General features: G+C 46.0%; 1 protein-coding gene across 2 annotated transcripts in view; it reads left to right on the top strand.

Moving 5' to 3' along the window:
• The window catches only part of FGD5 (FYVE, RhoGEF and PH domain containing 5), a 126,882-nt gene extending 111,833 nt beyond the window's left edge, over nt 1-15,049 (top strand). For both annotated transcript variants that reach the window (XM_019646052.1, XM_019646051.1), the window contains exons 14-21: nt 1,312-1,391; nt 3,610-3,709; nt 4,081-4,218; nt 4,676-4,805; nt 5,624-5,754; nt 8,349-8,477; nt 13,274-13,428; nt 13,809-15,049. In XM_019646052.1, coding sequence (XP_019501597.1) covers nt 1,312-1,391; nt 3,610-3,709; nt 4,081-4,218; nt 4,676-4,805; nt 5,624-5,754; nt 8,349-8,477; nt 13,274-13,428; nt 13,809-13,845 — 900 coding nt within the window. In that variant the 3' untranslated portion in view covers nt 13,846-15,049. The remainder of the gene's footprint in view (nt 1-1,311; nt 1,392-3,609; nt 3,710-4,080; nt 4,219-4,675; nt 4,806-5,623; nt 5,755-8,348; nt 8,478-13,273; nt 13,429-13,808) is intronic.
• Nucleotides 15,050-16,624: the final 1,575 nt, after the last annotated feature.

Here is a 16,624-nt window from a genome sequence, read left to right as displayed (position 1 = left end):
CCACATTTTCTTGATCCGTTCATCCACTGATGGACACCTGGATTGTTTCCATATCTTGGCTATTGTAAATAATGCCGCAGTGAACATAGGAATGCAGGTATCTTTTTGAGTTACTATTTTCATATTGTTGGATAAATATCCAGAAGTGGAATTGTTGGATCATATGGTAGTTCTATTCTTAATTTTTTGAGGCATCTCCATACTGTTTTCCATAGTGGCTGCACCAATTTATAACCCCACCAGCAGTGTATGAGAGTTCCTTCTCTAGGCACCTCACAATAAATAAAGTCATACAGTATTTGTCCTTTTGCGACTGGCTTACTTCGCTTAGCAGAATGCCCTCAAGGTTCATCCATGTTGTCGCATGTATCAGAATTTCCTTCCTTTTTATGGCTGAATAGTATTCTGTTGTATGTATATGCCACATTTTGTTTGTCCACTCATCCATGGATGGACACTTGGGTTTCTTCCACTTTTGGCTATGGTGAATAATGCTACTATGAACTTGGGGGTGCAAATATCTGTTCAAGTGGCAAATATTTCTTAAACAAATATAGGACAGACGCCAGCCCAGTCTCGTGGGTGAGGGCAAAGAGACAAGAAGGAAGGGGCCTGGACATGTGTGGCCGAGCTCAGTGTAACTTCATCCCGAACAGCAGGGGTGGCTGGGAGCTGATGGGGATTCTTGAGGGCCTAACTCTTAAGAGCAGTTTTTAGGAAGTTAATTCTGGCACAGTGTGGTGATGGGGGTCAGAGCGGGTGGGGACACTGAGGTACGAAGAGGGCCATAAGAGGCACTGTGTGGACCTCTCTAGCTCCTGGGGGCTCTTTTACATGAGTAAGGGGAAGAAGGAAGCACCTTTCTCAGCGGGGAGATTTGTTCTCTTCTCATCCAAAGGTTCCACTGAGGAGCCTGTTGGACAAGGGAGTGGGAGAGAATGGTCACTGAGCCGGTACTTGTGCAGCAGGACTCCCCGAGGCTGCGTCCTGAGATGGATGCTCCTCAACCTTCCTGGGGTTGGGTGGTGGTCAAGGAGCATGGAATCAGAGTTGGAGTAGGCAGCCGGACCCCCAGCGCGCATGCGCGCGCGCGTATATATATATACACACACACACACACACACACACACACACACACACACACACACACACACACACACACACACACACACACACACACACACCTGCCATGTCTCTGAGCATCTGAGGAAACTCAGGCTCCGAGAGGGGCAGGAGCAGGACCAGGAGAAGAATCCAGCCTATGGTTGCCCTTCCCCGCCCCCGCCCTGAGGGGCTGCTGTTGGTTTCCAGGTCAGTCGCCCTGTGATGGAGAAAGTGCCCTACGCTCTGAAGATCGAGACTCCAGAGTCCTGCCTGACTCTGTCTGCAAGGTATGGGGAGGTGGGAAGAGGGAGGGCCTAGGGGACAAAGGGACAGGGTTCATAGGTGGGACAGCTTGGAATAACAAATGCTGGATGTGTCTTTGTTTTTATTTTGGTATCCTTTGGATCAAAGGACTTTTTTTTCTTTGCAGTGTTTCTTATTTTTTGGGTCACAGACCACTTTAAGAATCTGATAAAACCATGGCTTCTCTCCCCTTGAAAAAAATGTACATGCATGTAAAATTTTATATAGAACTTCAGGGGCTTCTAGAGCCCATTTTTTAAATATAACAATAACAATACCTTATGGTTGTAAAACTCTATGGATTATTGGGTCTTTACAGCAACAGAAAAAGTTAAGGCGAGTAAAAAAGCATTGTGCACCTTAGCGCGTAGTGGCTGCTTTTAGACTTTTATGTCTGGCGAGTAAAATGACGAATGAGCCTTCATCATCTAGCTTTCCCCCGGTTTGGAGTGTGGCCTTTCTCCCAGAACCATCCAGGCCCTCGGCAGCCCAGGGGTTCCTGCTCACTGGCTTTAGTCAGTGAAAGAGCTTCCCCCCTCCACACTCCACACCCCGCCTTCTTTCAGGGCAAGGCCAGCTTGAGCTCAGAAACCAGGGAAGTGTACTGGGCATGGTGGGGGTGGGACAGGGTCCCAAGGTTGGGGTGTCTTCCCTCTCAGGGAGTGCATACCCCTGGGGTGGCAACAGTGCCCTTTGTGTGGGGTGGAGGTTCTGGGTGTGACATGGGATGTGCACACACTGACTCACATGCTGTCTCGTAGAGGCATTTGGGCATTAAGCATTTTAAGCCCTTCAGTGCTAGGTCCTGTGCTGCGGACACAAACGATTTAAGCCTTGGTTTGCTTGGGTGGAGCTCACACTCTGGGTAGGAGAGCTGTGAACTGCTTATAAGGCAGAACGTAACTGCTGTAAGACTGGATAGTGGTGATGACAAGAGTAACATGCCCGGAGCCCCTGTGGGGTCTCAGACCCCTCCTCTGACTCTCATCACCACCCTTAGAAGTGGGCCTTGCAGCTCCTCCCATGCATGGGGAGTTGGGACCTAGGGAGGTGTCCCACAGCCATGTGAGGCAGAACTGGAGTTCAAACTCAGGACTGTGTGACCCCAGAGCACCTATCCACTACTATACGCTGCCTGAGCAGAAGAAGCCTTGAAAATTTCAAAGATTGACCACCCCATCTGGGGGAGTGAGGGGCAGCTTCCTGGAGGCGGTGATGCCTGGCTGGGGTTTCATGGCCTCTCCTCCCCTTATCTCTAGGTAAAATCAGGGACCTGAGGAGACCTAGGGTATGGTTTCTGCTTGCCATGAGGTCAGGATGCTGACAGGCCAGGCTCAGCCCTTCATTCAGGTGGGGCTGCCCGTCTCTTTTAGGCAGAGGCCCTGCCCTTGAGCCAGTGGCCTCAAGGAGCTGCTGTCACTGACGAGCCGGTCATCTTCCTGTTAACCCAGACACTTCACACTGAAGCTTCCAGGGGACAGCAGGACCCATACATCTCCTTTTAGGGACATGGCATGTGGCTGGCCGCCACCCTTTCTCCCTCCCAGACAGAACTGGTCCCTTCTCTGCCTGAAGCTGCACACTTAGTGCAGGGTGGGAGTGACACCTAGTGGGGCCTTTGAGAATTTCCATCCTGCTGTCACTCCGGGGCAGCTCACAGCCCAGTGTGGCTGTCACCACACAGGAAACCTGCCAGGCACAGAGCTGGAACGTGGGAAGTCAGCTTGTTGGATGAGCCAGTGTCTGGGAAGCTATGTGGGGAAGTGTGGAGGCAGTTGGAGAGCCTGGGACCTTGGCCTTTGCCAGCTTCTGTCTACCCCCCTTCCCCTGCCTCCTGCCCACCAGTCCCTCCTAAAGCGGGGTTCCCTCAGAGCCTCCCGAACACCCCTTGCTTTGCCATTGACACAGACTGTCTACATCCCACATGTCATTTCATCCCCATAAAAGCCCTGGGATTTAAAGGAAGAATGTCGACACTCCCACGTCGCAGGTGAGGAAGCGGCCTGGGGATGGCAGGTGCCCTGGCTGCCCGGCTAGCAGATGGAAGTGCTGAGGTGCTAGCCCAGGCCTGTCTGGCAGGTAGCCAGTGCTTGCTGGTTGGATTTCAGACACCAGAAGTCTCAGGCATAGGGGAAGGAGCAGGGGCCCACTGGGGACTCGGTCCCCTCGTGCACCCTCGCTCACTCCAGCTCACACCCACAGCTCCTGTGCAGAGCGGGATGAGTGGCATGGCTGCCTGAGCAGAGCCCTCCCTGAGGACTACAAGGCCCAGGCTCTGGCGGCCTTCCACCACAGCGTGGAGGTGAGTGGGGGCCCTGGGACCCTTCTGACACCAGCTGCACAGCCCTGGGTTTCCCTGGGAAGGCCACACTCCGAGGAGGACTTGCAGCTTTTTCCTTCAGGGCACTGGCTCCTACTCCTACTCCCACAAGGTCCCACCTGGCTCGGGGGCAGTCACTGTGCAGCCCCAGCCTGGAGCACAGCACCTCCAGTTGGCTCTGCTTCTAACCCAAGATGAGCTTCCTATAGGATGCAGTGAGGAGAGTGGAGCAGGGGCAGGACATAGAATTAGAACCCACCCCACCCCACATACATATACACCCCATACAGGAAAGGGGGCTCCCATCCTGCAGGTCTCCTGACCACACTGCTCACCCCATTCCTTTGCTGTAGATACGGGAGAGGCTGGGGGTCAGCCTGGGGGAGAGGCCCCCCACGCTGGTGCCTGTCACACACGTTATGATGTGCATGAACTGTGGCTGTGACTTCTCCCTCACCCTGAGGCGTCATCACTGCCATGCCTGTGGCAAGGTGAGTCTCCCTGTCTGGAGGGAGCGTGTGCATGGGGGTGCTATGGGGTGGGGATTAAGGGGCATCCAGCAGCTACTGTGTGCCAGCCCTGAGTGAGGCGTGTTCATACCAACCCTGTAAGGTAGGAATTGTTAATTTCCATTTTACTGACGTCCTTAATCCACAGTTCCAAATCCCAGGCCCCTTCCATGACACCACCACACTCTCAAAAGAAAATTGTAACACACGTGATTATTGTCCTTGGAGAGAAAGTATCATGTTACAGTTAAGGGCTCATCAGAAAAACAGATCGGCACTTGCACAGAAACTGTGCAGCTATGCTGGGAAAGCAGGGGAACCTAGCACAGTCCCTGGAGGAGGTGAGGGGCAGGTAGGCAAAGGGGAGAGAATACCAGCCTTCTATATGTGCTGAGATGGTGAGAACTGCTCTGACATGCGTCCCCACCTGGGCCTGCAGATTGTGTGCCGGAACTGCTCGAGAAACAAGTATCCTCTAAAGTACCTCAAGGACCGGATGGCCAAGGTCTGCGATGGCTGCTACGGGGAGCTAAAGAAGAGGGGCGGCGACATCCCAGGCCTAATGAGAGGTAACCTGGGGACCACCCTCCCCTTTCTCCCTGGCCCATGGTTGGTGCCTGAAACCACTTTCCCGGGAAGGCTCAGAACAAAAGCAGCCCTCAAGGAGGAACCAGGGGTTCCAATTCACAGGTGGGGCACCATTTCCCAACATGTTGGTTCCTTGGGAAATTGATAGGTACTCCCAGATGACAGGTTCAGTGGGCAGCCAAGTTTGGGAACCACTGGGTCAGTGCCTGTTGGCGACAGGGACAGTAAGAAGGGTGCTCACATTGACATTGCCATGGAAGCTCTCTTTTCTTTTTGAGAATGTTCTGTAGGCCTGTGTTCTGTGAGCCGTTTTTGGGATAAGATTGTGAGATGGGTAGCAGAGGAGCTGTGGGTCAGGAAGGGCTGAGGGCCCTCTGATGAAGGTCCTTTAGGAAACTGAGCTGGCTTTTGAGAGACTGTGTTCAGGACAGGCTTTGCCCAAGCAGAGTTGGGCCAGAGGGAGAGCAAGCGTATCCTGGGCCTTAAACCAAAGAGTTCTCCTCCATGGGGCCACCGAGGCCATCAGAGAGGACAGCCCAGCCCCAGCCTCCTGGGGAACTGGAGAGAAGGGATGGCCAGCACCCAGGAAAAGCCTCCCCTCCTGGCCTTCAGGCCTTTGTGTCAGCAGAGGGGACTAGGCCCATCTTTCTGGGAACACTTAACCCCCATGGTGAGGCCAGTTCCCATCTCGGGAGGGACCGGGAGCTGTGATTTACAGGAATCGATGTTTCAAAGCAAGATGCGGTGCCTGTCCGTGTGGACACTCAGCCCCTTCCCCTGTGACTTGTCTTGGTTACAGAGCGGCCCGTGAGCATGAGCTTTCCCCTGTCCTCCCCCCGCTTCTCGAGCAGTGCCTTCTCGTCCGTCTTCCACAGCATCAACCCCTCGACCTTCAAGAAGCAGAAGAAAGTCCCTTCGGCCCTGACCGAGGTAAGGCAGGTAGGGCTGCCTACGTGGGAGGCAGGATTTGGAAGGTTCATGGTCTTCCTCAGTGGGCAGGGTCAGACTCCCCTGCCCCAGTCCGACAAGCTCTTTGGGACAAAGAGGACCCCTAATGGGAGACATTCTGGCTGTGAGGACTGACTCACCACTAACAAGGGCAGTGCCTGTCTCCTGGTCATGTCCAAGAAGATGCCAGCTTGGTGGCAGAAGGCAGGACCTGACGTGGTTGCAGATGGTGTTAGGAGACATCCCTCCCATCCTTCTCTCTGCCTCTCCCATCTCTTTCTTTTTTCTCCTTTCTTTCTCTCCTGCCCCATAGCCTAGACTTAGTACCCAAGGGTACTGCACAGGTCACTGGGGCTCTTCTGACTAAAGCAGCTACAGTCCTAGCTTAGCTCTCCCATGGCAGACCCTCTGAGCTGTACCATGCTGTCACCCTGGGGGTCCCAAATGGGCTCAGGTGGTGAGCCTTCTGGAGGCCATGGCACTCTTTGTGGGAAACCTCCGAATTGGCTAAACTCAATTCCATCTTGCAAATAGAACCAGATTTATACGTCTAAATTCTAATCACAACCACAAAAAAAATGTGTGCTGTGAATATACAAGCTGTCAAAGGAAGTGTGATCAGCTGTTTCTGAGTTTTGTCATTAATATTCGTTATCAAGTAGCAGGAGGGAAGGATTTTAAAAAGTGTCAGGAGGTGAAAAATTTTAATGGGTACAGTTCTATCCATTCGCTTAATCCTTTTGCATATTAAAGATCTTGGGAATAACACATATATGGTAAAAAATTTTTTTCAAAAAAGCACAAAAGAATTTATGATGAAAAGTGAGCTGCTGTCCCTCCCCAAACTTCAGCCCCACCCACCCCAAAGGTACCACATCAACTTTCTTATGGAGCCTTCCAGAAATTGTAATGCATATACATAACAAAGGTGTACATTCATAGATCCTTTTTTTTTACCCAAAAGATAACATGTTATACTGAATCTCCTCTATATTTTCCCATTTAATCTGTCTTAGATATTATTTCACATTTGCTCATACACATAAGTCTCCTGTTTTACATCATGGTTGCTCATCGTTTACTTGACTAGTCCCTTTCCACAAATCTAGACAAGCTCACCCGCTCACTCTCACCGTGCTGGTGGTTTATATGAGTTGAGCTCATAGAACCAGAGTGTTCCGTGGAGGCAGAGTTTGAGAACCACTCTTCTTACCCTTCTAGGCTGCTCTGACCCTGGTGCCTGTGGATCTGCCCCAGCTATCCCCTTGGTATTTTTTGCCCCAAGTGACAACCTTTCTTTATCTAAAAAGACTGCACCCAATGGGATCTGCAGTCGCCTCCCAGAGAAATGTGTCCCCAAGTCTCCTGCTGCCCTCTCCCCTTCTCTCAGGAGCTCCACCTCAGCAGTAAGACCTGCTTCCCATGAGAAAGTCTGCAGCCCCCCAAGTACCTGTCAGAAAGGGAGTTTGCAGAATTGGTTTCCCCTGCCATGTTCTTTTGTCCATGCCGCCTTTCTCACTCTGTGAGATGTTCCAGCAGGGCAGGTAGGGGGAGAGAGAGCCAATGTCTGGTGTAGGAGCTCCGGTCCTGTGATGGGTAGGTTCCTTTCCTGGTGCTTCTTAAAATAGCCCGAGCTGGCCATGGCTTCCTTTCCCTACACTGAAGTTCATAGACCTCTGGAGTATTTGCTGAGAGATCCCAGTTCTTAACCTCTCTGCAACTAAGCAGGGATTTGACCTTGGGTAGATCCCTCCCTTCCTCTGGACCTCAATTTCCCCATCTGTAAAATTGAGAAAGTCAGATGAAATTCTTTCTAAACCTGGCCTTCTTGCTCTAATAGTAAGATTAATATTTATTAATATTAATATTAATAAAATTAAATTTTATTAATATTTATTAATAGTTACTTACTGTGGGGTCAGGCACTGTACTTGACAGGTACCCGTCATATGTCATTTAACTACTAAGGAAACCGAGACTTAGAGGAAGTAAGTAAATTGCACATTACCCGTCTATAAACTGGTAGTGCCTATATTGGAACCCTAGATTGGTATTACTCCGAGCCTGTGTTCTTAACCTCCACATAAAGCCTGTCTGACAGACGATTACTACCAATTATAAGGGGTTCACACATCCCAGTAGGCAGGAGATCATAAAACCTTTAGGTAAACAGTACAAAAAGAATCCCTCCTTAAATGCAAGAGATCGATAAGCTGAAAAGTGTAAGAATCAATTTTAGAAGGAAGAACCTTTCTCTCAGGTTATTAGCAGTTTCATAATTGGGGGGTTGGGACTTAGGGAGAGGGACCGAGAATCTGAAACGCCACTAGGGGGCAGCACTCTTGAAGGCAGTTTTTGACTCCTGTGTCTCCTGGGTCTGTTCAGTGAATCCCGTGTCTCAAACCATGGTACACTTTTGCTGCCTTTCAGGTGCCAGATAGATCCTGAGATTCCATCCACGTATCAGATTTCAAAGCAGTATAGATGCGCTGCCAACTGCTTTGCATGTCATTTTGTCTCCGTTTGAACTGTGCCCACCACCTGGTGCCCTGACCACTCTGCTTCCCTTTTCCCAGGTGGCCGCCTCCGGAGAGGGCTCCGCCATCAGTGGCTATCTCAGCCGGTGTAAGAAAAGCAAGAGGCACTGGAAGAAGCTCTGGTTTGTCATCAAAGGCAAAGTGCTCTACACCTACATGGCCAGTGAGGTAGTGGTGGTTCCCGCTCTCTCCCCTTCCTTCTGTGCGGGCCCGCAGGTTAAGCTCAGGCTATAGAATGTCCATGGGGGTGTGCACCATGCCTTGTCATCTCACGGCAGTGTAACGCCCGGACGCTGGTTCCAGCTCTCACGTCTGTCAAGTCTCTATTGAGCATGTTCAGTGCCATGTGCTGAGCGTTGCTGTGGATACACAACCACGTGTCTGTCCCAGATCTAAGGAATTTACCGTTTCTGTGTGGAGATTAGGTGGTACAGCATGCTGACCTGTGAGCCAAAGTGTTTGAATGGCACAGGCCCAGCATCCAGCACACCAGGTCCTCCATAAGAGAAAGCTGCTTTCTGCTCCCCATTTCAGTTGTTTGGGACAAAATTCAACAGCTTGAAAGCAGCTACCACCCTTTTTGTCTGTGCATTTCTTGTATCAGGGAACTGTTGTGGTAACTTCTATTAAATAAAACTTAAGTTTATATTTTTATAGAACATCTTAACATTTACATCTTCTAAAATACAGGAGAGAGAGCCTTGGAAAGCAAGCCTGCTTCCTGAGTAGACAGGTGTGGGCTGTGGCTGTCAGCAGGGGGCTCCTGACACAGGATGAACCTGTGGGATAATGTGAAAGATTTCCGGGTCCAGGTCCCACCATCTGGTGGCTTCCACAGGCTAAGCCTGCTTTGAAGTTGGGACTTCAATGCATTCTGCACAGCTGCAGAGGGTGGGTGCTTCACCCCATGAGGATTTGCACAGAGCACAGGGCCGGCCCATCTCCCCTGACCGCAGACGCTGGCAAGTGTGCAGAAGCCACTTCCTTCTCCGGGACATAAAGCTGCCCTCACAAAGGATCTGCAGTTGTGACAGCTGCAGTCAGCCCTGTCCTCAGAGGTCCCAGAGGCCAGCAAGGACACAGACAGAGGGGACCCACTGTGGGTCTGAGTGACTCAGGCACTGTGTGAGCTGTGTTCTCCCCAAGGGACCTTTCACTCACATGTCCACGGATGGGGCTTTCTATGCTGAGGAGAATTTTGATTTTTACAGAACAAACTGAAATGTGACGTACGGTCCTTCTACAGCTCAGAGCAGCATCTTCCTGAGCAGGCAGTCCACAGGTCACTTGCTGGTGTCCTCTGAAAACTGGGTGCTGAGGGAACCCTGAGCAGGCAGTGAGTGGGACTTCCTCACAGTCATACTTCTCAGAATCTCTCATAGATGAGGCATGTTGTGGATCTCTAAGACGTGGAATTTCCCAAGCTGGCCTGACCACAGGCCACGCTTCATGGAGCACCACATAGAACTGTTGTTGCACAGGACATACTTTTGGAAGAAATGCTGGCTTAGGTGAACAAAGGCTAGTGATAATTAAATAACCACCAAAGAGAGGTGACAACATAGGTTGATTTTTAAAAGATGAATTCAAGTATGCTTCCAAAATAGTTTCTTCCAGAGAGAGGAACTTGTACAATTTCTCAATAAGCCTATTTCAGGGATGGGACCAAGCTTTAAATTCCATCAAAGAAAAAAAGTTTGTTTGATAAAGGGGATAGCCAATTGGCACTGTCTATATTATTGCCACAAACACGTCATGTCCCCTGAGGTGACCAAAAGCTGATGCAACTTGCTATTCAGTAATAGTCCTGGGAGAAAGTGATGGTCAGAAATATAAAGGAATCTCTTCTTTTTTCCAACATTTTATTATTATTAAAAAATCTTAAACATTAAATGTTGAATTTTCAGTGAATTGTCATGTAGCCATCAACTAGATTATACAATTAACATTTTACTATACTTCCTTGATCAAGTATCTATTTATTCATCCCTCTGTCCATCTAACTTTTTGATGCTTTTCAAAGTATACTTCCATCTAAGGGTTCAATATTTGTGTAACTTTTGTTTTTCTTTTGAAGTGCAATTTACATATAACGAAGTGCACAAATAGTGTCTTAAAGGTACTATTTGGTGAGTTTTTATCATGCCTACTCCTATAAATCCCCACCTCGCCCCATCCCAGAGGCAACACACTGTTCTGATTTTTTTCTACCGTAGATTAGTTTTGCTGCTTTTAGATCTTCATATAAATGGAATCACGTGTGACTTCTTCCACTCAGCATGATGTTTTTGAGATTCAGTCACATTGCATAGAGCAGTAGTGACTGAGTAGTAGTCCATTTTGTGAATATACCAGTTGGTTTATCCATTCACCAGATGAAGGACATCTGGGTTGTCTTCAGTTTGGGGTAATTATCAATAAAGCCACTTTAAACTTTTGCACACAGGCTTTTGTATGAAAATAGATTTTTATTTCACTTTGGGTAAATACCTAGGGCTGGAATTTTTGGATTATAGAAAGTTATGTTTGGTTTATAAGAAATTACCAGACCATTTTCCAAAATGGTGCACCGGTTTACACTCCCCTCAACAATGTATGTAAATTTGGGAGTCCTGGTTGCTCCACATGTTTCCCAACACTTGGTGTTGTCAGTCTTTCATTTTAGCCATTCTGGTGAGCGTATGGTAATATTTCAATGGGGTTTTAATTTATATTTTTCTACTGACTAATGATTCATTCTTACATTTCCCTTTGAAAAGTGTCTGTTTAAATAAATCTCTTGCCCATTTTCTAAAGTAGGTTGTCTTCCTATTATGGAGTTCTTTATTTACCTTGGATGTCAGTCTTTTGTCAGATATTTTGTGACTATTCTCTCTCAGTCTGGGGCTTTCCTGTTCATTTTCTTAATGAATGAATCTCTTGGTGAACAGAAGTTTATAACTTCAATGAATCTGATTTATCCATCTTTTCCTTTATGACTGTTGCTTTCCATGTCCTAAGAAACTTTTGTCTACTACAAGTCACAAAGTAATTCCCCTGTATTTTCTTCTGAAAACTTGACTGTTTTAGCTTTTACATTTAGGTCTATGATGTGAGATAGGGGTCGAGATTCATTTTTTTTCCATATGAATATCCAGTTGTTCCAACACTATTTGTTAAAAAGACTTTCTTTTCCCTATTATATTATTTTGGTGTCTTTTTTACATATCAAATGATTGAATAAGTTTGGGTCTATTTCTGGGCTCTGTATTCTATTTCACAGATATATTTATCAGCCCTTATGCCAGAACCATACTGTTGAAATTACTATAACTTGATCATAAGCCTGAAGTCAGGTTGTATAAGTCCCCAATTTTGTTCTTTTTAAAGATAGTCTTGGTTGTTCTAGGTCTTTTATAAATTTGTCAATTTCTACAAAAAAACAAAAACAAAAACAAAAACAAAACCTGCTGAGATTATGACAGGGATTGTTAAATCTATAGACCAATTTGGGGAATATTGGCATCTTAATTAACAATATTGAGTCTTTCAATTCATGAATATGGCATTAATCTTTAGTTCTTTAATGTCTCTTTTAATATTTTGTAGTTTTTAATATAAAGATCTTATACTTCTGTTCTTGTGTTTCTGTTAATTTTATTGCTAAGTATTTTGGTTTTTGGATAATTTTGAATGGAGTTTATTTTCTAGTTGTTTGCTGCTATTCTATAGATATTAAAAATTGATTAACCTGTGATCTTGCTAAATTCACTATTAGTTGTAGTAGTTGTTTTGTAATCAATCATGTCCTTTGTAAGCACAGATAGCTGTACTTCTTCCTTTCTGATCTTTGTCTTTTCTTTTTCTTGCCTTAATGCAATGGCTAGGACTTTCAGTACAGTGTTGAATTTAATTGGTAAAAGTGAACGCCCCCTTGCCTTGTTCCCAACCTTAGGGGGAAAGCATTCTGTATGTCACTATTAAGTATGATGTTAGCTGTATGTATTTTATAGATGCCCTTTGTCAGGTTAAGGAAGTTCCCTTCTACTCCTAGCTTGCTGCAAGTTTTTATCATGAGTGGATGTCGATTTTTTTCAAATGTGGTTTCTGATCTAGCAATCTTTAAAAATTGATTCCCTTTTATACACAAACTCTTCTCCCCTCCCTCCTCCTCCCACAACCATTCTAATATGCTTAACTATTGGGTCGTTGGGAAAGTCATGATGTATTTTTCTGTTTTTCAATGAAAACTGCATCATGACTTTCCCGACGACCCAATAATTATATCTCATTGTGTGGTTTTGTAAAATTGTATTGCTTATGAATATGTATTTTAACATGAATATGTGTGTATATAAAAGTATCTTTATATATAAAAGCTCTTTTTCCACTGTGCACTATGATTTTAAGGTCCCTCTGTGTTCTCTGGGTGCATCTCATTGCATTGTTAGCACCTTTATAGCACAGACACCCTGAGTGCTCCATACTGAGGCCCTGAGAATGAGGGCATGGGGCAGTGAGTACAGAATATGTTATCAGAAGTAACTGTAGAAAACTAGGTGAGTCACGACTAATCAAATCAGTGGAAAGAATGTGGGGTTAGAAGGTGGTCATGAGTCTAAATTCTCGCTCTACCCCTTACTCAGTGTGATCTTGTGGAGTTATTTACCTTCTCTGTGCTTCAGTTTCTTCTTAGAATGGGGGTGACACCTTCTATGATTGCTGTGAAGATTAAACAAGATAATGTGAAGGTGAAAATGCCTGAACTCTAATAGGCTGTCACAAAATAATTTCTTTTCCTCCTCATGCCTGGTCCTGATAGGAAGTGGGGGTGAAGACTATGTGTGGGGTTATTTCACTGTTGCCCAAGCATGCCCCACACAGGGCTCATCACGCACCTTAAATTGGAGTTATCAGTGAATGCTAAGCTATTGACTGTATATAGTGCCATGTTTAATTTCAGTTTTCCTTTCTGCCCTCTGCAGGACACAGTGGCCATGGAGAGTATGCCCCTGCTAGGGTTCACCATTGCCCCGGAAAGGGAAGAGGGCAGCAGTGAAGTAGGACCTGTTTTTCACCTTTACCACAAGAAAACCCTGTTTTATAGCTTCAGAGCAGAGGATACCAGTTCAGCTCAGAGGTACAAAATACTTAGGCCTGTTTTTCTTGCCTCTTTCAGAAGGAAATGGGTGTTTCCCAGGGCTTTGGCTTCTGTTCTTCTCCAGCCATCCTATCCCATTGAGTCCCTTTGGGCCACAACAGAACAGTGAACTACCTCTTCCCAGTTGTGTGATTCTTTTAAGATTATGATGATTCATTCATATAGGCATGCATTGATTCAACACACATTTGCACTGTGCTGCAGGCCCTTGCTAAATGCTGGGGAAACAAATAAATATGAATATGACACGGTTCCTGACCTTAGGCTAATAGTAATCTAGTTTAGTCACTTACAGGTTCTATGACCAGAGTCACAGGCAGAGTCACGATACCAGGTATGCCCTCTATTCTGTTTTACAGGTGGATTGAGGCCATGGAAGACGCAAGCGTGTTATAGCAGTTATCAAGCATGTGGACTCAGAATAAACTCTTAGGTTGTTATGTGGACCCTTCCAGAAGCCAATCCATGTCTCCTCTCAACTGGACACACATTGGATTCAGCGTGGGGGCCTGTCTTTTTTGATGGAAGCCCCTCGCTCACACCTTCACATGTGGAATCCTTAACGGATGTTTATGGACCGCCCCTTTTCTGTCTTCGTGTTTGCCACCCCACCCCGGCATAAACTATTTCCTTACCCAGCAGTGAGTTAAAACTTAGTAACATGAAGACATGGGACCAGTAGAAAAGTACATTTTAGAAATGCAGGCTTTTTTAGTAGAAACAAGCTTTTTCAATTTTTACTCCTAGTAAATAAACATTGTCACCTTTCATATTGTTGATTTTGGTGCCTCAGGTGAAACAAAAAACAACCAGTAAATAACAGCTACTCTCATTGAAAGCACTTTATTGTTTTACTGAGCTACAACCTCCAGTTTTATTTTTTCCTAGCGATTTACTTAAGTGAATACCAGATGGAGTCCTGTGGACTAATTTGCCACCAGCACTTGACAAGAGTGTACGGAAAATAGACTTGCAAACCTGGCTGTGGTGACACTTGGAGTGGGGGTCCTCCTTACTGCAGACGGCTCTGCGCTGGATTGGAATTGGAGGACTTCCTCCTCCATTTGATCGTGCGAACCTGTATACTGACAGGACTTGATAAAGGAGGGACTCCCTCCTTCCCACGGCAGTCCTCAACATTACACCAGTGTTGGAAGCTCGGCTGCTGACAGATCCGGCCCCGCTCCGGAGGTCACTGCAAACCCTCCGAAGAGACAGGGTCTGCTTTATTTATTGTGTGCCTTCCTTAGTTTTACCCCACACAAGCTGACAGCGTTGTTTATAAGAATCTGTTCTTATTTTTGACATGGTAATCTTTTGGCTGTATTACCGAAGCCTTGAGAGAGATAAAAAGAGAGAAAAGAAGATTGATCAGCAGGTGAATTTGTGTTCTTGGTCAATGGCTCTGAACACAGTGAGAGAGCACAGAAGCAGTGGATTGAAGATAACTCTCTGGGCTCCTGGGGCTCAGCCGCCTCCCGCTGATGACTGCTGCTCATTATGCTGGAAGTATTTTTACATAAAGCAAATTGGGGTGGGAGGAGTGGGTGGGATTCCTTGTTATTCTCATCAAAATAAAAACAATCATATCATTTTCTGATATCCTGTCCCCATCCTCCTGCTGCCCTGCCCCCTAAAAAAAGGCATTTCCTGACAAACGTTTTGTAAAAAGCACCATCTCAAGGAGTAATTTACATTAAATATTTTCAGGGGAATTTTTTTTTCCTAGTTGGCCATTCTTTAAAAACATTTGCATCAAACATTTAATGAATGATTCAAATTAAATGATTAATTAGGTCCTTTTATTAATTTTTGAGGGCTTAATTCTAATGGAATCATTTTTATCATCAGACATATTTAAATGGCCTTTTAGATCCTCTGAGCATTATTTATTTTTTATTAGTTTCAGGTGTACAAAACAACATAATCATTAGATATTTATACCCCTCACAAAGTGACAACCCCAAGTCTACTACCCATCTGACATCGTACATAGCTAATGCAATACCGCTGACTATATTCCCTATGCTATACTTTACATCATGGGACTACACACACACTCNAACCCCAAGTCTACTACCCATCTGACATCGTACATAGCTAATGCAATACCGCTGACTATATTCCCTATGCTATACTTTACATCATGGGACTACACCTCCCCCTCCACACACACACACACACACACACACACACACACACACACACACACACACACACGAGGTCTGATAAGTTTGTGAACTCATCCTAGAAAAAGTGCTGCATACCTCATTGCTGAATATCACTACAGTCACCTTCAAAGTACTCGTCTTGGGAAGTTGTGCACCAACACCAGTGCCTAGTCCACCCTTCAGAGCAATTTTGGAACTCTTTATGAAATGACCATCAGAGCTGTCATCGTATTACTCTTGATGTCCTGAATGTCATCAAAAGGTCTTCCTTTCAATATTTCCTTTATCTTTGGGTAAAGAAGTCATTGGGGGCCCAATCAGGTGAGTAGGGAGGATGTTCCAATAGTTATTTGTTTATTGGCTAAAAGCTCCCTCACAGACAGTGCTGTGTGAGCTGGTACATTGTTGTGATGCAAGAACCATGAATTGTTGGCAAAAAGTTCAGGTCATTTTTGTCTTGCATGCAGCCTATTCAGCACTTCCAAATCGTAAACTTGGTTAAATGTCCAGTTGGTAAAATTCATAATGAATAATCTCTCTGATATCAAAAAAGGTTAGCAACATCGTTTTGACTCTTGATTTGGACTGACAAAACTTTTTTGGTCATGGGGAATTGGCTGACTTCCATTGTGCACTTTGACGCTTTGTTTCAGGGTTGTATTGGTCCACCCATGTTTCATCACCAGTGATAACATGGCCCAAAACATCATCTTGCTTCTCCAAAAGGTCTTGGCAAACTTCGACTCTCCTTTGCTTTTGTTCATTGGTGAGCTCCTTCGGGACCATTTTTGCACACGCCTTTCTCATGCCAAGATTTTCAGTTAAGATTTTCCTAACAGTTTACTTCGTCTGCTATGCTTCTCACAGTCAGCTGACGATTTTGGCGCACAATACGATGAATTTTTGCAACGTTTTAATCAGTTCTGCTTGTTACTGGCTGCCCTGACCTCTCTTCATCAGTGACGCATTCTCTCCCCTCAGAAAAACATTTAATCCATTTGTAC

The sequence above is a fragment of the Hipposideros armiger genome, unplaced genomic scaffold (genome assembly GCF_001890085.2).
Source record: "Hipposideros armiger isolate ML-2016 unplaced genomic scaffold, ASM189008v1 scaffold_96, whole genome shotgun sequence".
In the NCBI taxonomy this organism is placed as follows: Eukaryota; Metazoa; Chordata; class Mammalia; order Chiroptera; family Hipposideridae; genus Hipposideros; species Hipposideros armiger.
Note: the sequence above shows the minus strand (reverse complement) of the source record. Positions and strands in the feature narration are given on the sequence as shown.